The 23,662-nt window shown below is 55.4% G+C and overlaps 3 protein-coding genes across 4 annotated transcripts; 2 read left to right on the top strand and 1 right to left on the bottom strand.

Annotated features, from left to right (window-relative positions):
- Positions 1-230: 230 nt before the first annotated feature.
- Positions 231-5,492, top strand: LOC122383046 (nucleolar complex protein 4 homolog). The gene is made up of 2 exons (XM_043369130.1): positions 231-304; positions 4,110-5,492. The coding sequence occupies exon 2, from the start codon at positions 4,115-4,117 to the stop codon at positions 5,420-5,422; it is 1,308 nt and encodes a 435-aa protein (XP_043225065.1). The 5' UTR covers positions 231-304; positions 4,110-4,114; the 3' UTR covers positions 5,423-5,492.
- LOC122383045 (triokinase/FMN cyclase-like) lies at positions 1,371-3,631 on the top strand. The gene has a single exon (XM_043369129.1). The coding sequence runs from the start codon at positions 1,428-1,430 to the stop codon at positions 3,222-3,224; it is 1,797 nt and encodes a 598-aa protein (XP_043225064.1). The 5' UTR covers positions 1,371-1,427; the 3' UTR covers positions 3,225-3,631.
- A 304-nt stretch (positions 5,493-5,796) lies between the features above and the next one.
- LOC122383044 (KAT8 regulatory NSL complex subunit 1-like) lies at positions 5,797-22,399 on the bottom strand. Of its 2 annotated transcripts, XM_043369126.1 has the most exons (8): positions 22,292-22,399; positions 18,754-20,106; positions 17,999-18,121; positions 9,594-10,213; positions 8,815-9,169; positions 8,099-8,426; positions 6,786-6,884; positions 5,797-6,474 (listed from the first exon to the last, which is right to left on the bottom strand). In XM_043369126.1, exons 2-8 carry the CDS (start codon positions 19,986-19,988, stop codon positions 6,397-6,399), a joined length of 2,838 nt encoding a protein of 945 aa, XP_043225061.1. In that variant the 5' UTR covers positions 19,989-20,106; positions 22,292-22,399; the 3' UTR covers positions 5,797-6,396. The 2 variants fall into 2 exon arrangements, with proteins under 2 accessions (XP_043225061.1, XP_043225062.1); XM_043369127.1 differs by lacking the exons at positions 5,797-6,474; positions 6,786-6,884 and adding an exon at positions 7,451-7,540.
- Between the last annotated feature and the right edge of the window lie 1,263 nt (positions 22,400-23,662).

Here is a 23,662-nt window from a genome sequence, read left to right as displayed (position 1 = left end):
CCTAGTGCCTAAAGGAGGCATTATTGGCCTTGTCGCTTACTTTGTTTCACACGAATGAAAACAAAATATTTTTCTTTTAGAATTTTGTCGAAATGATTTTCTTATAAAGATCTCAGTTGGCAAACGACATCAGAAAATGCTCAAGCGGTGCCCGCGTATGTGATCGCCCGCTGTCCTGTGACGTCATAAAACCAATGATCATTGGATTATCATTGTTTTTTGAATATGCTACACCTTGACAGATGTTGAAAACAACACGTGTGAGCAAGATTACTTTCGTGTGTGCTTTGGGAAGTAAAAATAGGTGCGTCTGAATTTTATATAATTCATCATTTATGTTTAATACCTACTGGAGCGATAGCGCTGTTGCCTTGTTTCTTAATTGTTTGCTTATCCTGAGTGTTTTTACAGTTGTTGCATGAGTGACATAGGGGTCGTAACGGGGGCCGCGGGCATCGGGACACCTTGATTCTCCCTCGATTTTGCCATTTTAACATGAGCCCTATGGGCTTTGCATGGAAAGAATGGGTCCAAAAGTCGGCAGTGCCCCCCCCCCCTTAATTGAAGGTGTTCCGCCACTACTGAGACTGAGAGTGGGCTGTGGGGTCATACTGAGTGGTCAGTGGAGTCTACTCTGACACCAGTTTTGCTGACTTACACACATTTAATTTGTAACTTTAAGTCTTTCTACTAAATCTCTTAATTTAATATGTAGAAAGCAGTCAATAGAGTAGAGCATGTTAAGTACTCATTTTATCTCCCATTTTTAGCCGTTTCAGCCTGAGAAACGTCTTAGCCATTTTGGTTTCACAATTCACACAATAAAGGATTGTAAATTGTAGTTGGCTCTTTTTATGTTCAGATTATAGCTCAGTCATGTTTTCAATTATCACATCATGAATGCTGCACCAAATTGAAAAAAATAAGGGCATCACATGAAAGGATACACTCAATTTTTAGTGCTTGAAGTGCAAACCTCCATGCTGTTGCTAGCACAAGTTTTAAAATGGAAATTGAAATAGTTGAATTGTATCGGTTGATGTGAAGACAAAGTCAAGTAGATAAAAATGATCTAAGCTGGCCTAACCTTACCTGCTAACCTTAAACCTACCAACCTAAATACCTACAACCTACCAACCTACCACCTTGAACCTACCAGCCTACAACCTTGAACCTACCAACCTACAACCTTGAACCTGCCAACCTACAACCTTGAACCTACCAGCCTTCAACCTACAACCTACCAACCTACATACCACTCACCTTGTATTTACTACATGTGAGCTCAGTTTTACAAACTACCTATATGGTTTGAATTTTTTGAACCCATAGGCTATAGGGTCAGAACCTTCATAGAGGTTCTGTGGACATTGAATTTATGGACTAAAGAACAACATGGAAGCTGATTATATGATAGAGGCTCCACTATGGTCCACTCTAAATATTGCGCTGCTGGTTTCAAGGGGCCACCAGTGGCTGCTGTGATGCCGTCCCAGCTGCTCAATGAGCCCGAGCAGGCTCCGGACGAGGCGCTGGCGGGCCTGCTGTCGGCGGAGCCGAGCCTGGCCCGGCTGCAGGGGCACCGGGTGGTGGTGCGCCGCGGCCTGGAGCAGTGGCGCTCGCTCGGACAGCCGGCGCTGGTCGCTGTCGCCGCCGCCGCGCACGGGCCCTGGCCGGCCGGCCTGGTGGGCGCCGGCCTCCTGACGGCCGCCGCTCTGGGCGACCTGGAGACGCCGCCCGCGGCCGACACAGTCACCGCCGCCGTGCGCGCCGCCGCCACGGCCGGCGGGGTACTGCTGGTGGCGATGGACCTGCCCGCCGACCGGCAGCGCTGCGGCCTGGCGGCGGAGCGCGCCCGAGCCGCCGGAGTCACCGTCCAACTGCTGCTGGTCGCAGACGACTGCGGCGCGGCAGAGACCCGGCGCGGGCACGCCGGTATCGTGCTGCTCTGTAAGGTGCTCGGCGAGGCGGCGCAGACCCCGGGCCGCTCGCTGCAAGATCTGGTGGCCATCGCCCGCCAGGTGACTGATGGTCTCGGTACGGTGGCGCTCGGCCTGCCCTCGGCCTCCGAGTCAGCTGGCGGCGGTGACGCGGACCCCGCCACAATGGAGCTCGGAGTTGGTGTGCGTGGGGAGCCCGGCGCCCGCACCGTGCCGGCCTGCACCTCAGCAGAGGCTGTGAAGCTGATGTACGATCACCTGACGCGCGCCGACGCGCCCACACCGTTCAGTCTCCCTGCCGAGTGTGTGCTGCTGGTGAACAGCCTGGGCGGTCTGTCTGAGATCGAGCTGCTGGTGGCGGCGCGGGACGCCCAGCGGCAGCTGACGGACCGCGGTGTGCGCGTGGCACGCCTCCTCACCGGCTCCCTGTGCTCGTGGCGCGCGCGCCGGGCCGTCTCGGTGACGGTCCTGTCTCTGGCGGATGGTCATGTACCGGGCCAGCTGCTGCTACACTGGCTAGGTCAGCCTGCCGCGGCGCCCGGGTGGCCGGACGCCATGCCGCCCGGTGCCTACTCAGAGCCGCAGCTGATGGAGCCGGCCGCTCCGCCACCAGAGGACACCTCCGCCGGCCCGGCCGCCGGGGAGCCGCTGCTCTCCGACCGGGATGCGCTGCTGGTGACGCGTTGTGTGGAGCGCGCCTCCCAGGCGCTGGTGGCCGCCGCCGGCCGGCTGGACGAGCTGGACCGCGGCGCGGGGGACGGCGACTGCGGCAGCACGCTGGCCTCGCTGGGCCGCCTGCTGCTGGAGCGTCTGCCGACGCTCGCCGCCGGCCGGCCGCGCCGTCTGCTCACCCAGCTCGCCGACTCGTGTGAGACGATCGGCGGCACGTCTGGGGTGCTGTATGCGCTGGCGATGGCGGCGGCGGCCGCCGGATGGAGCTCCGAGGAGCAGCAGCCCTGGCTGGCGGCGCTCGGCCGCGGTCTGGACGCGGTGCGGCGGTACGGCGGCGCGCAGCTCGGCGACCGCACGCTGCTGGACGCGGCCGAGCCGGCGCTGCGGGCCGCCGAGGAGGCGGCCGCCGCCGGTCAGCCGCCGGCAGTGGTGGCGGCAGCGCTGGCCGCCGCGGCGGAGCAGGGCGCGCTGCGGACGGCGGGTATGGCGGCGCGCGCCGGCCGGGCCAGCTACGTAAGCAGCGACCAGCTGACGCGGCCCGACCCGGGCGCCCAGGCGGTCAGCGTGTGGCTCGCAGCGGTGGCCGGGGCCATACGGGAGGACAGGGTGTGATATAGATTCTGAGAGTGGGTGCGGCTGTGGCGGGTGGCCTGTGTGGGCTTGCGTGTTGTAGTAGACGGGACGGCAAAAACTGACTGGGAAAACCTGGGGAAAATACTAGTGCCGACGCTGTTCGGAGACAGTTGAGATGTTGCGCTTCCAGCCAATTGTCCCCATAAGTGAGCCGTGGCGTTTACTCTGCAATGCGGGATGCTTTTGGATACGTGATGCAGGATGCTCAATATGCCAGTACTTAAACTTGGGACTAACAGTTTTGAATTATTACCTATTACAATAATTTGACTTCATGTGAATGAAGTGAATAATGTTCAATTATCTTATCGATAATGCTCGTTCATATATTTACTGAAGCGTAGATAACATTTGATAACGATTAACTACGAGTTAAACCTAAAGGGGAAAAAGCCTTAGTACGCCTGTGCTGTAAGGCGACTTTACTTTCGCAATGGAGCTGATCGTTTGCATGTAGTGATAACAAATATATAATACTCACTTGTTACTTGTGTTTATCATGCTCTTCCAAGTATCATTTAAATCAGATGTCTGTGAACCGTAGAGTAGTTCATTTCTAGCTGACCATAATTCGCTCAAAAAGTACCAACAGCCAAGTTGCTACGCCGCTCTGGACGTGAATAGCGTATGTCACATCACTCATGGGTACCACTTCTTTGGAACAGCATGCTAAGAGAAATTGCAAGGGGAAATTGTTCTCCAACATATGTAAGAGATCACGATCAAGCTCTCCTACTTGATGACCCGTACATGACTACATCGGATCCCACCTACATGTCGTTGAACACATTTTGTGGGCAACGACAAACAAAACCAGCAGCTTGGATGTGAGTGCTGTAGTCTGAACGTTTTACTTCTTTCCAGACAAAATGCCTCCAGCAAGGAAGAAGAGGAAGGTGACGAAGAAGCAGGCGAGGGTGAACGGCCTGCAGAACGGCGACCACACAAACGGCGCTGACCGCTCGCCGGAGGACTCCGGTGCTGATGATGACGGAGCGGACGCCGGAGAGGCGGAGGACATCCTGCAGCTGCCCGTCGGAGACGATCCCGACTCAGACGGTGGGTCGGACGATGGCAGCGGCGCCGAGGAGACCCAGTTCCCCGCCGAGAAGCTGCAGAAGATGTTTACCTTCATGCTGTCCTCGACCGAGGACCGGCGCGACTTCATCGGCCAGTTCTCCCAGCATATCGATCACGAGGACGTGCGGCGGGCGGGCCTGGAGAATCTATCCACCGCGCTCACCGCCGCCGCTCCAGAGCCGTCAGAAACGCTGGCCATGAACCTGTTCTCCGTCCTTAAACTTTTCCGGATAAAGAAGAAAAAGAAGCGGAAGGCCGGCGATGACGCTGGCGCCGGTGTGGCCGTGGAGGCCGGCGAGCACTTTGACTCGCTGTGGCTGCGGCTGCTGTCGCTGCCGCTGACGCCGGCGCTGTACCGCCGCGTGCTGATCCTGCTGCCGGAGAGGGTGCTGCCCCACCTGCAGAACCCACTGCGGCTCACCGACTTCCTGCTCAGCTCCTACCAGATCGGCGGCGTGGTCAGCGTCCTCTCGCTGCAGGGCGTCTTCTACCTGATGCAGCACCACAACCTAGAGTACCCAGACTTCTACAGCAAGCTGTACTCGCTGCTGGAGCCGAACGCTCTGCGCTCGCCGCAGCGGGCGCGCTTCTTCCACCTGGTGGACGTGTTCCTCAGCTCTGGCTACCTCCCAGAGTACCTGGTGGCGGCGTTTGTGAAGCGCCTCTCGCGGCTGGCGCTGACGGCGCCGGCGCCCGCGCAGACGATGCTGATCCGTCTGGTGTGCAGTCTGATGGTGCGGCACCGCGGCCTGCAGCGGATGACTGATGACCCGCGCGGCGCCACCACTCTCCCCGCCGACCCGTTCCGCGCGGAGGAGGCCGACCCGGCGCGCTGCGGCGCCGCCGACTCCTCCCTCTGGGAGATCAAGTCGCTGCGCGGCCACCTCGTGCCGCAGGTGGGCCGCGCCGCCTCGTTCGTGGAGCGCGAGCTGCCGCAGCTGGAGCACCCGCTGGACGAGCTGCTGGAGACGACCTACGACGATCTGATGGAGGCCGAGCTGGAGCGCAGCTGCGCGGACGTGGCGCTCACCTTCCACCGGCCCGAGGGGCTGCTCTCCTGGAAGGAGGACCGACTCAGCACCGACTGGAAGTTGTAGCCGAGCGGGGGTGAGGGCAGAGTTCAGTGATCCACGTGGGCTGGTTTGTTAAATATAATGTGGCCAAGTCGGCGTGAATTTTGTGGAATATAGATGGAACATGGTAGACACCGATTGAGGAGCGTTCAGGTTTTTTTTTTGTGTCCTGCTTTGTCGGTCTGATTAGGAGGGAGGCCGTTGGTATGAGCTAAGGGGAGTTGGGAACCAGTAACCTCAGACGTCTAGTGAATAAGTAAAAACTGCGTCTTCAATCCGTTCGCCCTCATTTACAGCTTCAGTCGCTGATGCGTTGGCTGGTTGTCCCTCCCTGTGATGATCCGCTGCACCCCCCCCCCCTCCCCTGAGACTTTCGGCTATCCCCTAAATTCGGATTAATCACTGCTTTAGACGTTTATTTACACTTGATTTGACTATGTCGTCCTTAATACATACTACATGTCACAGTCCTTTATCACCTTCTTACACAAACAAGCGCTGCAATCTTGTAACGTTTATTAATGTCCTTCCGCGCTCAAAGCCGGGACGGGCCGGCACGCAGCACAGAGAGGCGCGCGCGCGCGGGGAGCGGCGGCGGGCCGGCGCGGCCGGACAGGTGCGTCACGTGCCGGCCGGCCCGCGCGCCGCCGCCGCCAGCGCCACTGCGCGCACAGGACGCGCCGACAGACACACATACACGCGCGCAGTCAGACACACAAACACTCAGACACAGGGCGCCGCGCCTGGCGCTATCGCAGCAGTGAACTAGATGAATAAAAAGGCGCGCGCGCGCGCGGCGCACGCACGCGCTCACTCACACCCTCCGCCTCTCGCTCGCTCTCTCTCTCGGTCTGGGTCGCTCTCGCTGCGGGGCCGGTCCGCGCCGGTCTGTACACTCGCTCGGGGGCGGCGGCGCGGTCCGATACAGGTACTGAAGGAGTGTGTGTGGTGTGGATGGTGATTTCAGTGAGATGATGACGCGATGGATGAGCGCGGCGCTACTTGCCGCAGCGCTGGTCGTCGGCCCACGGCACTGGCTCTGCGCCGCTGGACGACCGCGGCCGGGGCGACCTCCACTGAAACAGGACACGGCCGTCAGTCAAAACACCGGCTGATACACGGACAACACCGGCACACAAACACGGACGGGCCGCACACGATGGCCGACTGATCGGAAATACGGAACGGTCCAACTTGACCTTTCTATGGCTCAACGAGAAGAGAACTGGCGTATTCTATTTAGCAAATATTCTGCCTGATCATCAAAATCATAGCGTTTCGCCTCTTTCTACATTTGATGACTTACTCGCCTCGCTTGTTAGTTAACTTTAACGCCGGAACTGATAAGAAAAATATATCAATACCATCCACGTCACTGTGCACTCACCGGTTGTGACGGGCTGTCGTCCTCCTCCTGTGCAGAGGCTAACAACTCCTTCCACACTCGGTCGGGCAGCGGGAACCGACGGGCAGGGAACCCACAGGGCTGAAATAGAGACATACAAACACTTGTCAGCAGGAACCGACGCGCCGGGAACCCACAGGGCTGTAACGGAGACATACAAACACTTGTCAGCAGGAACCGACGCGCCGGGAACCCACAGGGCTGTAACGGAGACAGACAAACACTGGTCAGCGGGAACCCACAGGGCTGTAACGGAGACATACAAACACTGGTCAGCGGGAACAGACGCGCCGGGAACCCACAGGGCTGTAACGGAGACAGACAAACACTGGTCAGCGGGAACCCACAGGGCTGTAACGGAGACAGACAAACACTGGTCAGCGGGAGCCGACGGGCAGGGAACCCACAGGGCTGTAACGGAGACATACAAACACTGATCAGCGGGAACAGACGCGCCGGGAACCCACAGGGCTGTAACGGAGACAGACAAACACTGGTCAGCGGGAGCCGACGGGCAGGGAACCCACAGGGCTGTAACGGAGACATACAAACACTGGTCAGCGGGAGCCGACGGGCAGGGAACCCACAGGGCTGTAACGGAGACATACAAACACTGGTCAGCGGGAACCCACAGGGCTGTAACGGAGACAGACAAACACTGGTCAGCGGGAACCCACAGGGCTGTAACGGAGACAAACACTGGTCAGCGGGAGCCGACGGGCAGGGAACCCACAGGGCTGTAACGGAGACATACAAACACTGGTGAGCGGGAACAGACGGGCAGGGAACCCACAGGGCTGTAACGGGCACAGACAAACACTGGTCAGCGGGAACCCACAGGGCTGTAACGGAGACAGACAAACACTGGTCAGCGGGAACCCACAGGGCTGTAACGGAGACAGACAAACACTGGTCAGCGGGAACCAGCATCCGGGGGACCCACAGGGCTGGGGGAACAGGCACAGCCACCACCAGAAGGAGTCGTATCTCGGGAACCCTTAGGACTGCAACAGGCACTGACGACATTGAAACCAAATCTGAAATCTGAAATAATCTGAAAATAACACAAGACGGCCACACGGCCGAATGATACAGCCTGGGCCACATTAAGCAAAGAGCGCTAATGAATGTACATTCTGTGGAAGGAATTGAAGGTGAAACAGCGCATGAGCCGACACAGCATCTCGGGTAACCGAACAGTCGCTGAACATCCGTCAGCATACACCAACACAAGAACATAATGCTACGCAGTTTCGGTGCCCCTGTCCCTCTCACAGTCCATTCTCAGTACTCACCTCAAGCAAGTACTGGTAGCGGAGGATGCGCGGCCGGGCGGGGTCGGCCGGGCTCGGCTCGGCGGCGCGCGGCGTGTCGGGTGTGTGCGCGCGCCGGCCGCGGCCGGGGCCGGTGCCGCCGCCGGCCGAGCCGGCCGCGCCGCCCGGCGGCTTCCCAGCCGCCTGATACAGCCGGCGCCGCTCCGCCAGCTCGGCCGGCAGGTGGCGCCGCTCGAACACGGAGTCGTCCAGCGGCTCCGGCGCCTCGGCAGAGCCGGAGGACGCGCGCAGGCCGTCCGCGGCCGGCTCACCGTTCAGCGCCGGCACACGCAGCTCCACGGAGCGCCACCTGCAGCGGACGGACAGCGGGGGGGGGGGGGGTCAGACTTCGTGCGTCGGAGCCGGGCCGCTCGTCCTGCTTCGCATCAAGGCCCAATAATAACGTTTCCATGATCAGACACAACCCTGATACCCGCAAGCTGTTGGCGTATCGGAAGGTTCAAGCAGCTGTACTGCGACGGAAAGATGGCCATTTGATGCTATCGATTGCCATCATTGATGGAGCAAACGCTAAGCCCAGTCTGCGGTCTGTGCCAACTTTGCTGTTCAGTCCTTGCCAGTAAATCGCGGCACAGCCGACCTCTTACGGCAGTTCTGCACTCAGCAGCCCACTGCTTTGCCCACTGCGGCACAACCACCCGTTCCCGAAGCCCAGCTGGCGTTCTCATCCGACTCACCCTGGCGTCACGATCTCTTTGTACTTGGGTTTTTCGATTTTGGTGGTGGACGCCATGCTGGCCGGTATGACGATGTTGTCGATGTCGTACGAGTTCTGCCGGTGGCGCGCGGCGCGATACGCCGCCGCCGACCGGTCCCGGCTCTCGCGCCGCTCCGGCGACTGTCGGCCCGACGACCAGGGCGACTCGTCGTCGGCCGCGAGCGGCGCGCAGCCGGCGCCGGCCGCCGGCCGTGCGTCGCACACGGACGCCGAGCGACTGCGCCGGCTCAGCTTTGGCGGCCGGCCGACCCGGCCGTTACTACTCCTCGGCGTGCCCTCGCTGCCGTCTAGATCGTAGAACCGCTTATACACGCCTGCCGAAACACAAAAGGGGGTTAGTATGACACAAACGACCTTTCGTTGCATTCAACGACATATTGTGTGAAGCGTGCACGCTGCTTATAAAATCGATGAAAAGCATCACAACACATCATTATCTGTAAACCTATCTTATCTCGGTACAAGTAATGAATGAAGAGAAGAGTTTCCCCTAGAACATGTCACGTCAGCAGGATGTTCATCCTAAACCAGCCTAGCATTGATTGTCAGCTGACTCAGCATTATCGATCACAGAAGCTACAAGTCATCACATGCTGTCTAGAATCAAAAATCTTCTAACCAGCCGACAGTCAGTCGCCTGTGCTTTATCAATACCCAGCCACCCCAGTCAAGGTTGACATGTTTCGCACCTCGGCTACACCCGTAACCACTCACAACTACAGCAGCCGGGTTCCGTACCTGACTTTCGCCGGTGGAAGGAGGGTCGGCTGCACGGTGGAGCCGTCACGGACGGGGTCGCTGCCGGCGGACCGCCGCCCGTGGCAGCGCCCGTCGGCTCCTTGGTGACCAGCCGGGGGCCGCGCGGCCGCGCATGCAGGTGGTTCTGCTGCCAGCGCGACGAGCGCAGCAGCGTGTCATAGCCGAGCGAGAGCGCCGCCTCGGCGGGGAGCGAGAGCACCGGGTGATGGCCGGCCGAGAGGAGTGCGCGCCGCTCGCGCACCGGCTGCACCTCGGGCCGCACGCGGCCGCCGCAGTCGGGCCGGCCGGCGCAGATCGGGCACGAGTCCACGCCGGGGTCGCAGCGGCAGCGCGCCGGCGCGCCGCCCACCGACCGCCGCGCCGCGCGGCCCACCGTGAACACCCGGCGGCGCGGCGCCGACGGCCGCGGCCGCGAGCGCGCGCACTGGCCGTCACCGTCCTCGGCACCGGCCTCGATCGCTTCACTAGCCTTCTGGCGGTCGGCGAGGGCGGCGCTGCTGGCGTCGCCGGCTCCTCCCAGCTCCGGAGAGGGAGAGGGCGTGGCGGCAGCGCGGGTCGGCCGGCCCGGCACCGGCCGCGGGTTGGAGGCGCGCAGCTGCCTGTAACGAGCGCAAACAGAGCTCACGTCAGACCGAGCCAGACATCGCGCCATCCGCACACAGACAGCAGGGGGCTGACTCAGCCGGTGACACACCAAGGCAGAACGAGTATTTCATTAGACAACAGTACGGCGCAGACGTCAGGGGGACAGCGGCATGACGAAAATTTCGGAGAATACTGCATGGCTCAGACCAGCAATCAGCAAGGCAAAGAACGATGCAAGACTCAATAGGGCTACCATCAGCGTTAACTAAATAGAGCAGTTTGCGTCCATGATGACTGAAAGCAGCGTTAACATAAACATAGCATGTATGAGCCAAAAACACGAGCAAATGAATTAAGTTAATTAGCCATGACCTGGCTGTACGCGACTGGTAAAGGGGTAATTGACCCGGGTGGGGTGCTGTCTACCGCCCTGTTAGTATGGGCGGTACCGCCGAGCCCCGCCCGTGCGAACACGTCACCCCGGCTCAGGTCGGGCGGTGGTAGCGACCATACCGAGGAGCAAGGGGTTGGCCGGACGGCACACGGCGAGGAGCCCCGGCCACAGATATCGACTAGTCGGCACCCGGCCACGAATGCGCCCAGGTCAACGGTCAATAGTTCATAAGGTGCGGCCTCAGAACGACAATAGCCAGCGCATGTGCCGATACGATCAGGGAAAACGCAGTAACGGGTCAAAGGTATCACGAAATTCGACTCACGTGCCGACTGATCCCTGTTGAACTGGTGCCGTTCACTATCAAGATCTCATATGATCTCATATGATGGTAAAAATACTGCCTAAGCGAGACATGCCACAAAATCGCTGGATTGCCCATAATGGTGTATCAATCACGCAATCGCACTTCGCCTGCCTACACAGCTTACAGACGAGTCGGCTCGTCTCCCGGAAGTGAGGCGAGTGTCGGAGCCGGCGGCGGGCCGGAACAGCGCGGTCCGAGCGGCGTCCAGCCAGCTCCGGTGGCCGGCCGCGGCGCGCGACTCCCTCTCTGTGCCAGCGGTCCGGTCCATTCAGCGGCCGTCCGTCGGGGACATCTGCGCCGGCCATCGATCGACGCCCGGCGCGGAGCGTGCAGCTTCACGTCGGCACCTCTGGGTACCCGATCGGTCGGAAGGTAACCATGCCACCGAGACGGTAGGTACGGCGGAGAGCGGATGGCAGAGGGGAGGTGCTGCTACCAGCTGGCAAAACAGCAGCTAACCAAGTGAAATGAACACCTGCTGAGTGCACCAGTCGACTTTAACTGGTCGCCTAATAGATGAAACATCAACACAACTTTGAGAGCCATACAGGGGGAGGCAGACCAATTCACGAAACATCATCCAACCTGCCGCAAAACCTGTCGACTCGCCGATATCACCCCCACACCAGGCCGCCGGCCGGACTGGGGAGGGGGGGGGGGGCGTTGTACGTCGTACGCCTCTCGCCACAGCGTATCGCCGCGCGGCCGGTGATACGGGGCGCAGGTGTGTCGTTATCGGCCGATCCAGCGCGCACTCACGGCCGGCCGACGGTGGCGCCCCGTGCCGTGAACACGTCACCTGGTGGGAGGGGCTGGTTACCGCGCTCATAGCGACAGTACCAGCCTGGCGTGAGCCGCGGTAACCTGGCCGTCACCACAGCCGCCGTTTGTGGGCCACATCGGAGCGGCGCACCGCGCAGCCACGTCACAATGGGTGCCGCGCCCGGCCGGCCCGGCCGGCCCGGTCCGGTCCGGTTTGGCCCGTGGCCGGCGCCACCTGGCCACGCCGCGCCGCGCCGCGTCACGGGGCAGCGCGGTGCGGACCGGCAGACGGACCGACCGACGGACCGACGGACGGCGCGCGCGGGAGCGGAACCGTTACGCAATCGGGGCTACGCCGCCAAGGTCGGGGAGCTGGCGGCTGTGGGAGCGCCGCGCCGGCCACCCGGAGACAGGCGTCGACACGTCCCGAGTCCCCCCGGCCGGCGAGCGAGGACAACGGGCCGCCGATGGACGGCGCCAAACGGCCCACGGCGCCGCCGTGGGGCCAGTCGAAACGTTCCACCGACCCGGAGAGAGCGGAGCGGGTCGGGACGTGTCCACGTGGAGCACGAAGAAACACAGAAACACGGTGAATGAAAACGTTTGGGGACGTCGACGGCAACTGAGCCGCCGGCCGGTCGTACGAGTTGACCTGCAGCGGACGAGTTCCCCGCACGGATACCCGTATCATTTCCGCAGCGCAGCAGCGAACATACCCACTACCACAGGTCGTCTCTACACCGAGTCCACAGCGCCTCCGTCACGGGAGTAAGAGGACACAACTCCCCGTCCCCCTCACAGAGTGGTGCGACCCCGTTTCCGTCACGGAGAGCAATGTTTACACTGCCGACAGACCCGGAGAGTGAACTGCAACAGAGGTCAGCCGGCTGACGGTGACGGGGGCGGGGTGGAGTGGAGTGGGGTGAAACCGGAGGTGGACAATAACCACTCAGTGACCGCCGGATACAAATCAGCGAACCAAGCCAGTCCAGCAAACTAAAACAGTGCCGTCCCTCCGCCTACGTCTCAACAACTAAAACGCATTAAAAATGAATACGCAACGCAGCCCAACTTCCAAACTTAGTACAACGCAGTCACAAGGCGCAGGGACCATTACGGCTCGTCAGAGCAGCACTAACTTCATGTGGGAACTACGTGAACTGCACTACAGCCGGGCCCTGCAGCGGCGGAGCAGCAGTGGAGCAATCACAGTCGAGTTTGAGCTCTGTCCCTGTTCTACTCACACTGGCCGTGAACAGTACACGACTCCGACTCTGTCAGCGTCTGCCGACCCTCGGTGAGACTGCACAGACGAAATGATCGATACCACACAACAAACGACGCCGTGGCGGCGCCCGGCCGGATCGGATAACCGGCCGAGGATGGCCGGCCGAGCCGAGCCGAGTGACCAGCTCATAACGCGGCCCATTGCGCGAACACAGCGACGGACGCGTATCCTTTTCACCCGGCTCTACGAAGGCAGTGTGTAAGAAAAGGATCAGTGCAGCATCGAAATGGTATCGGTTAATTAAAGCGTCGTTTTTGTGCCGCCGTTTGCGATCACCCGTCCACCGGTCACTAGGCAACACGGGGACGTATCGACCCAGCGACGCGCACAGAGCAACATCGCAGGTATTCACAACAGGCAGAGTGAACCGGTCGCGCCACGAAACCGGCCGGCGGGGATTCAATCGGCGCCGCTCGAGGCGGAGTCGCTGCACCACTCGGTATGCATATTGCATAGGTACGGCGAATGGACTGAAGCGCGTATTGCGACCCTTCGGGATATTCTAACAAGCAGGGTTGGCAGGGGGTGGCAAAAACTGGTTTTTGCCAGTGGTTTTAACCGGTTTAAACCGGCTGGCAGAAACCCTGGTGGCAAGAACTGGCAAAAACTGGCTAAAACTCAGATGGCCAAACCTACAACTTTTCTACAGGGTGTCTCAAAAGTTCGTTCACAGGTACCAGCCATGCTTTTTTGTCAATAATTCTGAATCAACAAGAAATTCAACAGTCGAAATTTTGCATGGGCATTGGTGACAACCTTCCTCAAGCAGTCTCATTGTTTTCAAGTGCATTCGACCCTTCATGAGCTCACAAAAAGGGTTCACCTCTGACCATGGGTCAGGCACGAAAATGTAGGTTGCAAAGTCGGGTATGTTGTGAAACTCTCTGTTTCAGGAGTAATGGGAATGGTTAAGTCGGAAATGACACATGGCTAAGTGTCGGCGAGGATGAGTGCAACATGATGATCATCTCATAAAAACGATGGCTAAAATTTTTGAAGGACGAAACCATGCGAGACTAACGGCGTTTTGAACGACCCTCGCACGACAGCAGACTCGTGTTCCGGAAAGCAGCTGAAAATGCGGTCATAACTATTGAAAACTGGCAAGACGGTCACAGACAGAGGTTACCCATTTTCAAAAAGTGCAGGTCATCGTAAAATAAAGACAAATTATAATTTAAAATTGTTTATTATATCTATAACGCTAATTTTTGGGGACAATAACCCAAAAATCGTCAATGCCAAGGACACCTGACCCTCCAAAAGTGTCAGTTATTGTAAAATTTTATCTAACGAAGTTTCAAGAGGCAGATCTGCAGCGAATAATTTTCTTTTAAACACAAAATCTCGATAAAACCACACGATGGACTGGTTTGGGCCGTTTACAAAGCAGAACATCTCCCGAGGAAAACACTCCGCAACCGAGCGAAGGTCTTGGCATGGGGAATGACGAGCGCTTGGAATTTGCAAAATTTGCACAATGTGTCTGAGAAACAGACGTCCGACACATTCTGCTACCATATGATGCGAAAAATTTACTCCTGGCACTTCCCGTTTGTTCAGGACTGGGGTTGTTTTGAAAAGGAAAATGGCGCTTGGGATGTCGGCGCCAGTCATTCATGAAGGAGTTAGCGCCAGAGAATGCCTACAAAATACTCAAGAATGGTGTCGATGCAAGCTGTCGGCTTTCAGGGAAAATCAGATGTTGCCGGGGAGCTAGTCAAAACTAAATCCGACGCAGAAACTGCAGGGGATTCCCCTGCAAGAGCTTGAAAGCTGGTAACCTTTTATCAGCCTCCGGCAGCTGACGGAGCAACAAAAATCGGTATGAGCAAATATTTTTGGAGATACAGCAAAGGGGTTGGTTTCCAACCTTCTTAATCAGTTGTCAAAGCATGCATATTTGTCTGGTGTACACACAGACACCAAAACCTTATACTTTTGGCCGGTTCTTATATGCTTTATTGGCATGGGAAATGTGTGAACGAACTTTTGAGACACCCTGTAGTTAGGAATGGATTTGAAATGTACAAATGCATTTCTGGTAGTTATATAGATGCACTAAACATTCTAAAGCTGCCTCACTACTTATCCCTGCTTAAAATGTCTATGCATATCGGTAGACATCCACAACGGAACATATTTCCATGTAGGGGAGAGTGGGGCAAGACAGCCACGGTAAGTAAGGTGCCATGCGGTGCCGTGCGCATATCAGTGGCAGATGCCCCTTCGCACTTCTGATTGTGCATGACTCACCCAGTCACCCTTGCACTGGCTCATTTGTCACCCCAAAAGGCATCTTACTAGCTCCTTATGGAAAGCCCATGAAAATGTTTGAGTTATGAAGCATTTCATTCTTAGGTGTTGTTTTTATCCGCTGGGACTGAGAGCGTGAGATGATGTTTTTCGTACTCCAGCGTAGATGGGTACGATGGGAAGCCGTATGGCTACCCATCTACGCTGGAGTACGAAAAACATCATCTCATGAAGCATTTCAATGGTCAATGTCACTTCTGTTTGAAAGCATAAAGCTTTCACCGAATTCTCCTTAAAATGCTTCATGTTCAAATTCATGTCCAAGCATAGCATTGTGATATTTCTTAGTTTTTGCCAGTTTTTGCCACTTTTTGCCGGTTAAAACCGGTTTAAACCGGCAAATGGCATAAACTAGTTTTTGCCGGCAAAAATGCCAACCCTGCTAACAAGTTAAGCAGGGATTTGATATATAGACTTCAGGCTGAGTACGCTGCACCAATAGGCCGCGTGAGCAAAGAAACAATAAACCAATCAAAACCTTCACGTCACAGCAAGTAGTCCGATCCCCGGGCCGCCACCAGCCCAGGCGGGGCCGCTCCACTTGCGGTACATCTGGAGCCCAGATCACTGTGACGAGCCGCACACATCCCCCGGCGACCGGCCGACATCCGCCAGCGCAGGACGCGGGACGCCGGGTCGGCCTCTCCAGCGGAACCCCGACCTCTATCGCCGGCCGACTATCGGCATTCGGCGTGCTCTCAGCGCCCGCTGCTGCCAGCTCACTGACAGATAGGGTGCGCCTCCGGTCTCGTGCGTCGGCCGCGGCACGACGCAGTCAGCTGCTCTCGCGCCAAAACCATCGGCTGCTCATCACCCGCCCGCCAGAATTACCAGACCGTTAGCGATTGAACACATCAGGCCGTCCGTTTCACAGAGAGAAGAGTCGCCAGATAGCAGGCCGACGATGGAAGCAGCGCGGAGGGTTTGCACGCCGTGGTGCCGAGTCTATCGTGTGTACACACGAGTTCGCGTAATCGTGTGATCGATACAATCGGACGCCCGGAGCGGCGGACGCCGAAAGGGAGCCGCCATGGCCAACTGACGCAACCCGGCTACCTCGGCCGGGTCGCCACCCCGACCATGGGAGTGGGACTCGGCTGAGGTCATCTGAGTGATTTTCAATGCCGGCTGAGAACCATCCCGCTGACGAATTTTGACCACCTTCTTGCCGTCGATGGATAGAAGCAAGGATGGCTATTTCTTACAACATAAACAACATCATTTGGGTCACGATCATCATCTTCGGGTAACATTACAGACTTCGCTGCCTCCAGGTTCCGATATAGGATATCTAATTTCGGAGTGATCTAAATCCAGACGAAGCATCCGGTGCTGGTCAATCAGACCCATGCCAGTAGCGGTCAGCCGCATCAGAAACACACCAAAGGGAAATGCATGTCCGTCCCACAAATAAATGAACACAAAACTTCACACACACAGACAAGGGATGGTGGTTACGTAAACCCCAAATTGTACATCTAGAGTAATTTTAGAACTGTGTAAACAACATATTAATAACTGAATAGTAAGATAGAGCACAATTGGATCTGCGCACTGTCTTTACATCTAGCTCATTTTGTTATTTCGTTTCCGATCTGAGATCTATCAAAGGACGGACGGCCGGGCGGCACATGCTTTGGTCGGAAAAACAACTGTTCGGCCTGTAGTGAGCGTGTACCGATGAGTCACTGAGGTCCCCTCCAGACAAGGAACCCTGAAGGCACATACCATAAGGCCCAAATGTTAATATCGATGGTAAGGGCGCACAAGCATAGTCCCTCAATCCCGAAATGAAATTTACAACGAACAACTTAAAACTAACGATTGAAAATCACAACGGCCCAATCGGAACAAACAGGAAGAATGTGAAACCGGTGTTGCTTAGGATTTACAGCTCAAGCTTCCCATAGGGTCGGGCCGGGAAAACCCAGAATGTCAGACTACGGGTATGGATGAGTGAAAACACTGACCGATCAGGAAATACGTGGATCAATAAAAAAGCGTCCAAGCATGAACAAATAACCAACCGAACAGTGACGTGGAATCGATACATCAATTCAAAACTGCATAAAATAGACCTTCCTCGGAACTACTCAGCAGCACCTTCTACATTCACCGCCAAGATTCTAGTAACTAGTACACAGAAATGCAGAACTCAACTGGATTCATTAATAAATAAAAAAAATCAAAGAGCAGCAAGCATCCGCCAAGGGCATATCCTGCTTCAAGAAACTCATCTAGCGCAAATACATTTTGTTGAGCTGGTACATTAGCCTGGAGACCGCTCAGCCAACCAGTACACACTTATACAGTATGGGCCGAATTGGAGCAGTAAACCCCAACAATAGGATTGCGATTTGCATCATTTCCCTTACATTGAAAGCAACAGTTCAAATCTAGTGCGTCATAATCGCAGTCCCGTAATGAGAATCGGATCAAAGTGCCTAATGTCGAAATCACCGGATCTCAAGGCGTACTTTGTACCGTGGATTATAACCGGAGCGTAAACACTTGACCATGACGTATAGTACGGTCACACCACAGTGCATGACCTGCTTAGCGTTAGCCGCACGTAGGATACGACCCCTGGGGCCCTCGTACGCACCTCCCAGGGGCTGAGTGTGTGAGTGGTGTGTCGGCAGTGGCGGGGGCGGGGGCGGGGGCGGACCGACCTGTGCAGCTGGCGCAGCTGGCGGACGCGGAACTCGAGGTCGGTCACCTGGGCCGTCAGCCAGGACCAGCGGCACGCCAGCGCCGACCGCTCCGACGACCAGCGCCACAGCGCCCGCTTCCGACTGTCGGCACAGCGGACCAGCGCGGTCAGCGGACGGCCAGCGGGGGCGCCACGGGGTCAGCGGACGGCCAGCATCGTCAGCGACAGCACGGCACGGCACGGGGTCAGCCGACGGCCCCATCGGAGGGAGCGGCACGGCATGGAGCACCGGACAGTCCTCCAGCGACAGTTCAGCGTCATCGATAGCTCGGAATGAGAAATGATGAATTTATACAACACACAATAAGCAACTTTGGTAGGACAAAGCCTATGTATTTATGCTCAAATAGACACAGTTACAAATTTCAGTTGAGTGCCAGTTTTGGCATTATTCAGATAAAAATAAATTTTGAATAAAAAATTAGGTACAATTACATTCACCAAATGCTTGGCAAAAACCATTTTTACAACACACATTCATTGGTCAACTGGAAGACAATATGGCAAAGTTAATGAGAGCAATTAAACAAGCTCATGGAGAGATGACTTCAACACAGTAAGTGTTACAGTAAGTGTTTAAAAGATGGAGCAAGTCTTTGGCGTTATTTGATATCACAGTAAATGCATTTGACTTTATCACAGACACAGGCAGAGCAATTAGAGTTCGCGCTCCGGCGCCGCCCGGACAGCCGGCGAGAGGCAGTGCGGTCTTACATGGGTGCGGCGCGCTCGTGCGCCTCGTCGTCCCAGCCGGGCTCGAACTCGTCGGCGCTCTCGCCTCCCGAGCTGCTCTCCGTGGCGTCCGAGTCGGCGGCGGCCGTCAGCCGCTCCAGCTGACGGCGCGCCACGCCGGCCGGCAGCGCCGCCGCCGCCGCCACCTCGCGCTCCGGCCGGCCACACGGCGCCCCCTCCGCAGGGGCCGGCGGCGGCTGCGGAGGCGCCGCCACCGCCGACGCCGCGGCAGACGCCGATTTATTGTTTAGCACTAGGTTCACTAGCTGCGTGGTCGAAAAATGTTTTACGTTCGGACTGCGCAGCATCTCTGTGATGTCTCCGGCGGCCGGCGGGGCTCCGGAGGCGGCCCCGGCCCCGGCGGCGGCCGGCGACGGTAACGAGGTAGCGGTGGCGCCCGCCGGCGGAGGCGCGCTGGAGGAGGAGGTGGTAGCCGCCGCCGGCGCCGCGCTCAGCCGCTCCAGCAGCGCCGCCGTCTGCGAGGTGGTCTGCTGGCGCGCCGCGTGCACCTGCAGCGCGCGGAGCCGCCGCAGCAGCCGCGCCGAGCGGCCCACCAGCTGCTTCTGACGCGTCTGCATCGACTCCACAGTCAGCGGCGCCGGCGCCGGCGTGGTGACGGGCGCCGGCGGCGGCGCGGCGGTGACGGGCGGCGGTGGCGGCGGCGCGGCCACCACGGCGGCCGTCACCGGCGGGTGCTCGTCCATGCTGGTCACCAGCTGGGTGATCATCTGCATCTCCTCGGGCGGCACGTGGCCGTTGCCGCTGGTGAGCGGCGCCGACTCTGCCAGCGTCTCGAACTCGTGGATCATGTCCGCCAGGTCGGACGGCGGCGAACGGGCCACCAGAGAGCCGGCAAACTGCTTCTTGTTGTTCAGCAGCTCCTGCAAATTCGAACTATTCGCACTGTGTAGACCCATGACGTCTTCTTTCTCCAGTTTATCACCCCTGTCCATGCTACCGTTTGCGGACTTGCAGTGCTCACTCAGCACATTTTTCATCGCCCCCACGTCGGGCGGTGAAAAGCTGTGCAGTCCGCCGGCGGCGCACACTCCCAGCTGCGCGCCGCAGTCGGCCAGCAGGTTCTTCAGGTTGCTCTTGAGCAGCGCGTGCAGGTGTCTGCCGAGGCGGCGCGGGTGGCGCGGCAGCGGCGGCGGCGCGGCGCCGTGCTCCGCCGGCGTCTCCGGGTCCTTGTCGGGCTCGGTCAGCACGGGTGCCATCACCGGGCGGCTGCGGCGCGCGCCCCCACACGCATCGAGCGGCAAACACGGTCCGGCCGCGCCGGCCGCCGGCACATGGGACGCCCACCCCGGCAGTGTCAGCACCTCATTGCGGCCGCTGCAACACAGACATCACTGGGTCAGCCACAGGAAGCAGGCGTGACGGTAGCCCGTCGACAGTGGGAAACAGTTGCTGAAAATTTGTCACACAACATCCATGATAGCATAAGTACTGAGTAGTATTCAGAGATCTACCAGATAATGAAACCTTGCTACAAAAGATGCTTTATAAATGCCATTGCAGAGAAACTTAACTTGGTATTTACAGTATATAAGCATCTGTTTTCATCTCAGTCGATCATTCCCACTATCTCATCATCCACTGAAAGGTTTTGTAGGAGCTTTTGAATCTAAGGGTATATTGGAAAAAATTGCTCTTCAACCACGACCACTGAGCACTGACCATTCACAATCATAGAATTGGATGGTCATTCCCTCACAAAATGCACTTCCCATAATTTTGCGTGAGTGCAAAAAATAAGGCATGCTGGATGCTATTTTGAATGCAGAAGGCCACCTGACCTTGCCCATAGCATTTAGTAATTTGGACCAGAGGGCACCTATAGTGTACGATCATTAGCTATGATCGTACACTAGTTACAAAGCTGCTGCCTCTAGATTCACTAGAGCTGATTTGCTATGTCAGAAGATATCATTAATCAGGGTGATATCTATTGGAATCAGTTTCAATCAAAAATGTAATTTAACAACAGAAGGCACAAGCATTTAACTCAATAGCCCCTCATTCTCATCAACTGCTCATGCATCTTATCATTACTAATTATATAATAACCATAAACCAGGTGAGTGCCAGGCGCGGATACAAGGGGGGGGCCATGGGGGCCATGGCCCCCCCCTTGGCCGATTTTTTTCAAAAATAAAATAAAAAGTTAAAAAGTTAAAAAGCTGAAAAGGGGGCCTCCTGAAAATAAAGTGGCCGAAATCCGATGAGTTTTTTTTTTTACCTACCCACTTAGTTATTTCTTAGAAGACTAGCTGAGAAGACTTCTTTGTTAGAAGATTGGTAAAGCTTTTCATAACTTGGAGGTCTCTTATACTCACAGAGATGACCACTTTTACAGGGCCTCCTAACCTGCACAGAGGGCCTCCAAGCCTGCACAGATGTTGAGATGTTGCCTGAACAGCTAGATAAGCTCAATAGACGCAGTTTTTTTTTTTTGGGGGGGGGGCCAACAAGTGGGAAGATGGGGCCTCCAACAGGTGGGATTATGGGGGGGGGCCTCCTGGTTTCTAATGGCCCCTCCCTTGGAGATTTTCTGGATCCGCCCCTGGTCAGTGCTGCTAGCACCTACTGGTAATCCAGCTTCAAGAGCCAGATTAATAATGAATATAAACAACTCTAGGGTAGATATGACTTCTCTCTCCTTCCTAGCATGAAGAATCATAGAGAAACTTTTACAAAATGACTACTAGCAATAAAGTTTTCACAATGATACAGATACATAGATGTAAGTTGACCAAAGCGTGATAAAAATTATGATACATAGAAGTAATACACATGCAACACAACATTTTATAGACATAAATTAAACTACTTGTGTACAACACTTGACGTTTAACTAAAAAGCACAACATCTCAGTAAGGTAAGCACCTCCCCACATGTAATCTCCCAGTGAGACACCTCCCTAGGTATTAAGTGTTAGCATATCTAGGGACTTAGATAGCTTGGGTAGAGGGTATTATATAGACACTTACAAAAACACTAACAACCATTACATTAAACTATCAATATAAGTTACATGTATCAGTAAACTGGCAGGCTGTGAACAATATTAATGTGATAAGGTGATATGCGACAGAAGTATTCTGCATTTAGAAGGTACTTCACAAAGCAAATACAACCCAACACATGTGGATCTCGCAAGCTATTTCAGTTCAACACCCCAACAATAGGTATTTGAATCATCATTTATCTCTTAAACCATCAATTCCAATACAATTAATTGAAGTTCCTGTAAGCAAATAAGCATCCTACCACAGACAATGCAATGTTTGTCCCAAGTATCAACAAAATCCCGCCCATCCATGCCAGACATTCAGACGCCGGCAAGCCACGCCACGTGACGAGAGATGGCGCCGACTATGACGGGATCCGACTGTATCCACACATAAGACGGCAAATTCTAGCCAAACGGTAGACCTCAACAAGCTAAAAACAGCTGAACCTGATCAACACGAACTCTATCTAGCATGAGAAACTTCTCTGGCCGAATCGACATACCTTAAAACACATTTTTGAATGAAAATCGGAGGGGCGTCAACAACACAACCTCACAAAGGCAACCATGACACCACGATGACTGTAGTTAGTGATGGGGCAGGAAAGGAATCAGTCACCGTATTTGCAGTAAAAAGTGTTTATTGTTCGTCGTGCAAACAAAATCGTTGCAACAAATGAATCAGGGACTTCCATCCAAAATAAATAGGCAACCGATGGATTACGTTGAATTTCAGGATTTTTTTTAGCAGGATTGCATTAGACATTCTACCACATGAAGAACTGAAAGAGTGACGATGTAGTAATACAAGGTGTCATGCTACATTTAAGGCTTTAAATAATCTTCATATTAAAATTTATGTGAAAAGAAATGTTTTTTCTTCGAGAAAACTCGAAATATATCAACTTTTTACGAAATATAATCGGTATAAAGTTACTCTGTCCACCTCTAGGATGAAATCTATTAAATGTTTTCTTGACAAATTATTTTTACATTTTTTAAACTAACGCAAGCTTGATCCCTTAAATAATTTATAAACTAAAGTGACTAAAGATATGTATCTGTAAATCAATGATCAAGTGTATTATTTACAACAAAAATTTTGTGTAACTAGAAAGTACCACTACTTACGCAATGAAATTGAGCAGTTCAGGGCTAGTTGAATTAGTCAACAATAGCAAGTTTAGGCAAAGTTTTTCGTTTTTGGCTATTAATAAGATAAATTAGATGAATTGTCGAACTATTTTATGAAAATTTAAAGCAGTTATTTATACACAGTGGAAAATATGTTTCGGGGCGTGTCATAGCTATACAGTAGGCTACCATAAATCCCAATAGCACCTCCGAAGCTGTACCGCGGGCGCGGCGGCAAACGTATAGGCATTAGGCATGCGGCCACCATCCACCAATGCTGATTGCGCGGACCATAAGGGTAAAATTAAGGTATAGGAGACATCGGTAGATGGACAGCAGCGATGTTCGCTGGTCGAATGGTGAATATCGCATCGGCAAGCATTGACCGCGCAATTTGAAAGGATCCTTTCGGAAACTACGATAATTGCTCGAACAATCATCGCAGTTTCCGAGTTCCATGTACTACCCATAGAAATAAAAGACGCAGTACCATATTCATTATTCAGGTTTGCCACAGGCTCAGGATTACCAGTGATCGATCCGATTTGAGCGAGGCGGTCGCTTTTTACAATCATCACCGGTAAAAATAACAGAATGCAGAAAGTTAACGGAATACAACGGATGTGTTTCGCTAATGCGCTAATGCATTAACGAGTGTAACTAATGTAGACTGATGGACCGTCGGCAGTCGCGCACAAAAATAGTTCGCCGATCTACCCGGCGAGACCCGTCAGCAGTCA

The sequence above is a fragment of the Amphibalanus amphitrite genome, unplaced genomic scaffold, assembly GCF_019059575.1.
Source record: "Amphibalanus amphitrite isolate SeventyFive unplaced genomic scaffold, NRLGWU_Aamphi_draft 000153F_arrow, whole genome shotgun sequence".
Classification (NCBI taxonomy): Eukaryota; Metazoa; Arthropoda; class Thecostraca; order Balanomorpha; family Balanidae; genus Amphibalanus; species Amphibalanus amphitrite.
Note: the sequence above shows the minus strand (reverse complement) of the source record. Positions and strands in the feature narration are given on the sequence as shown.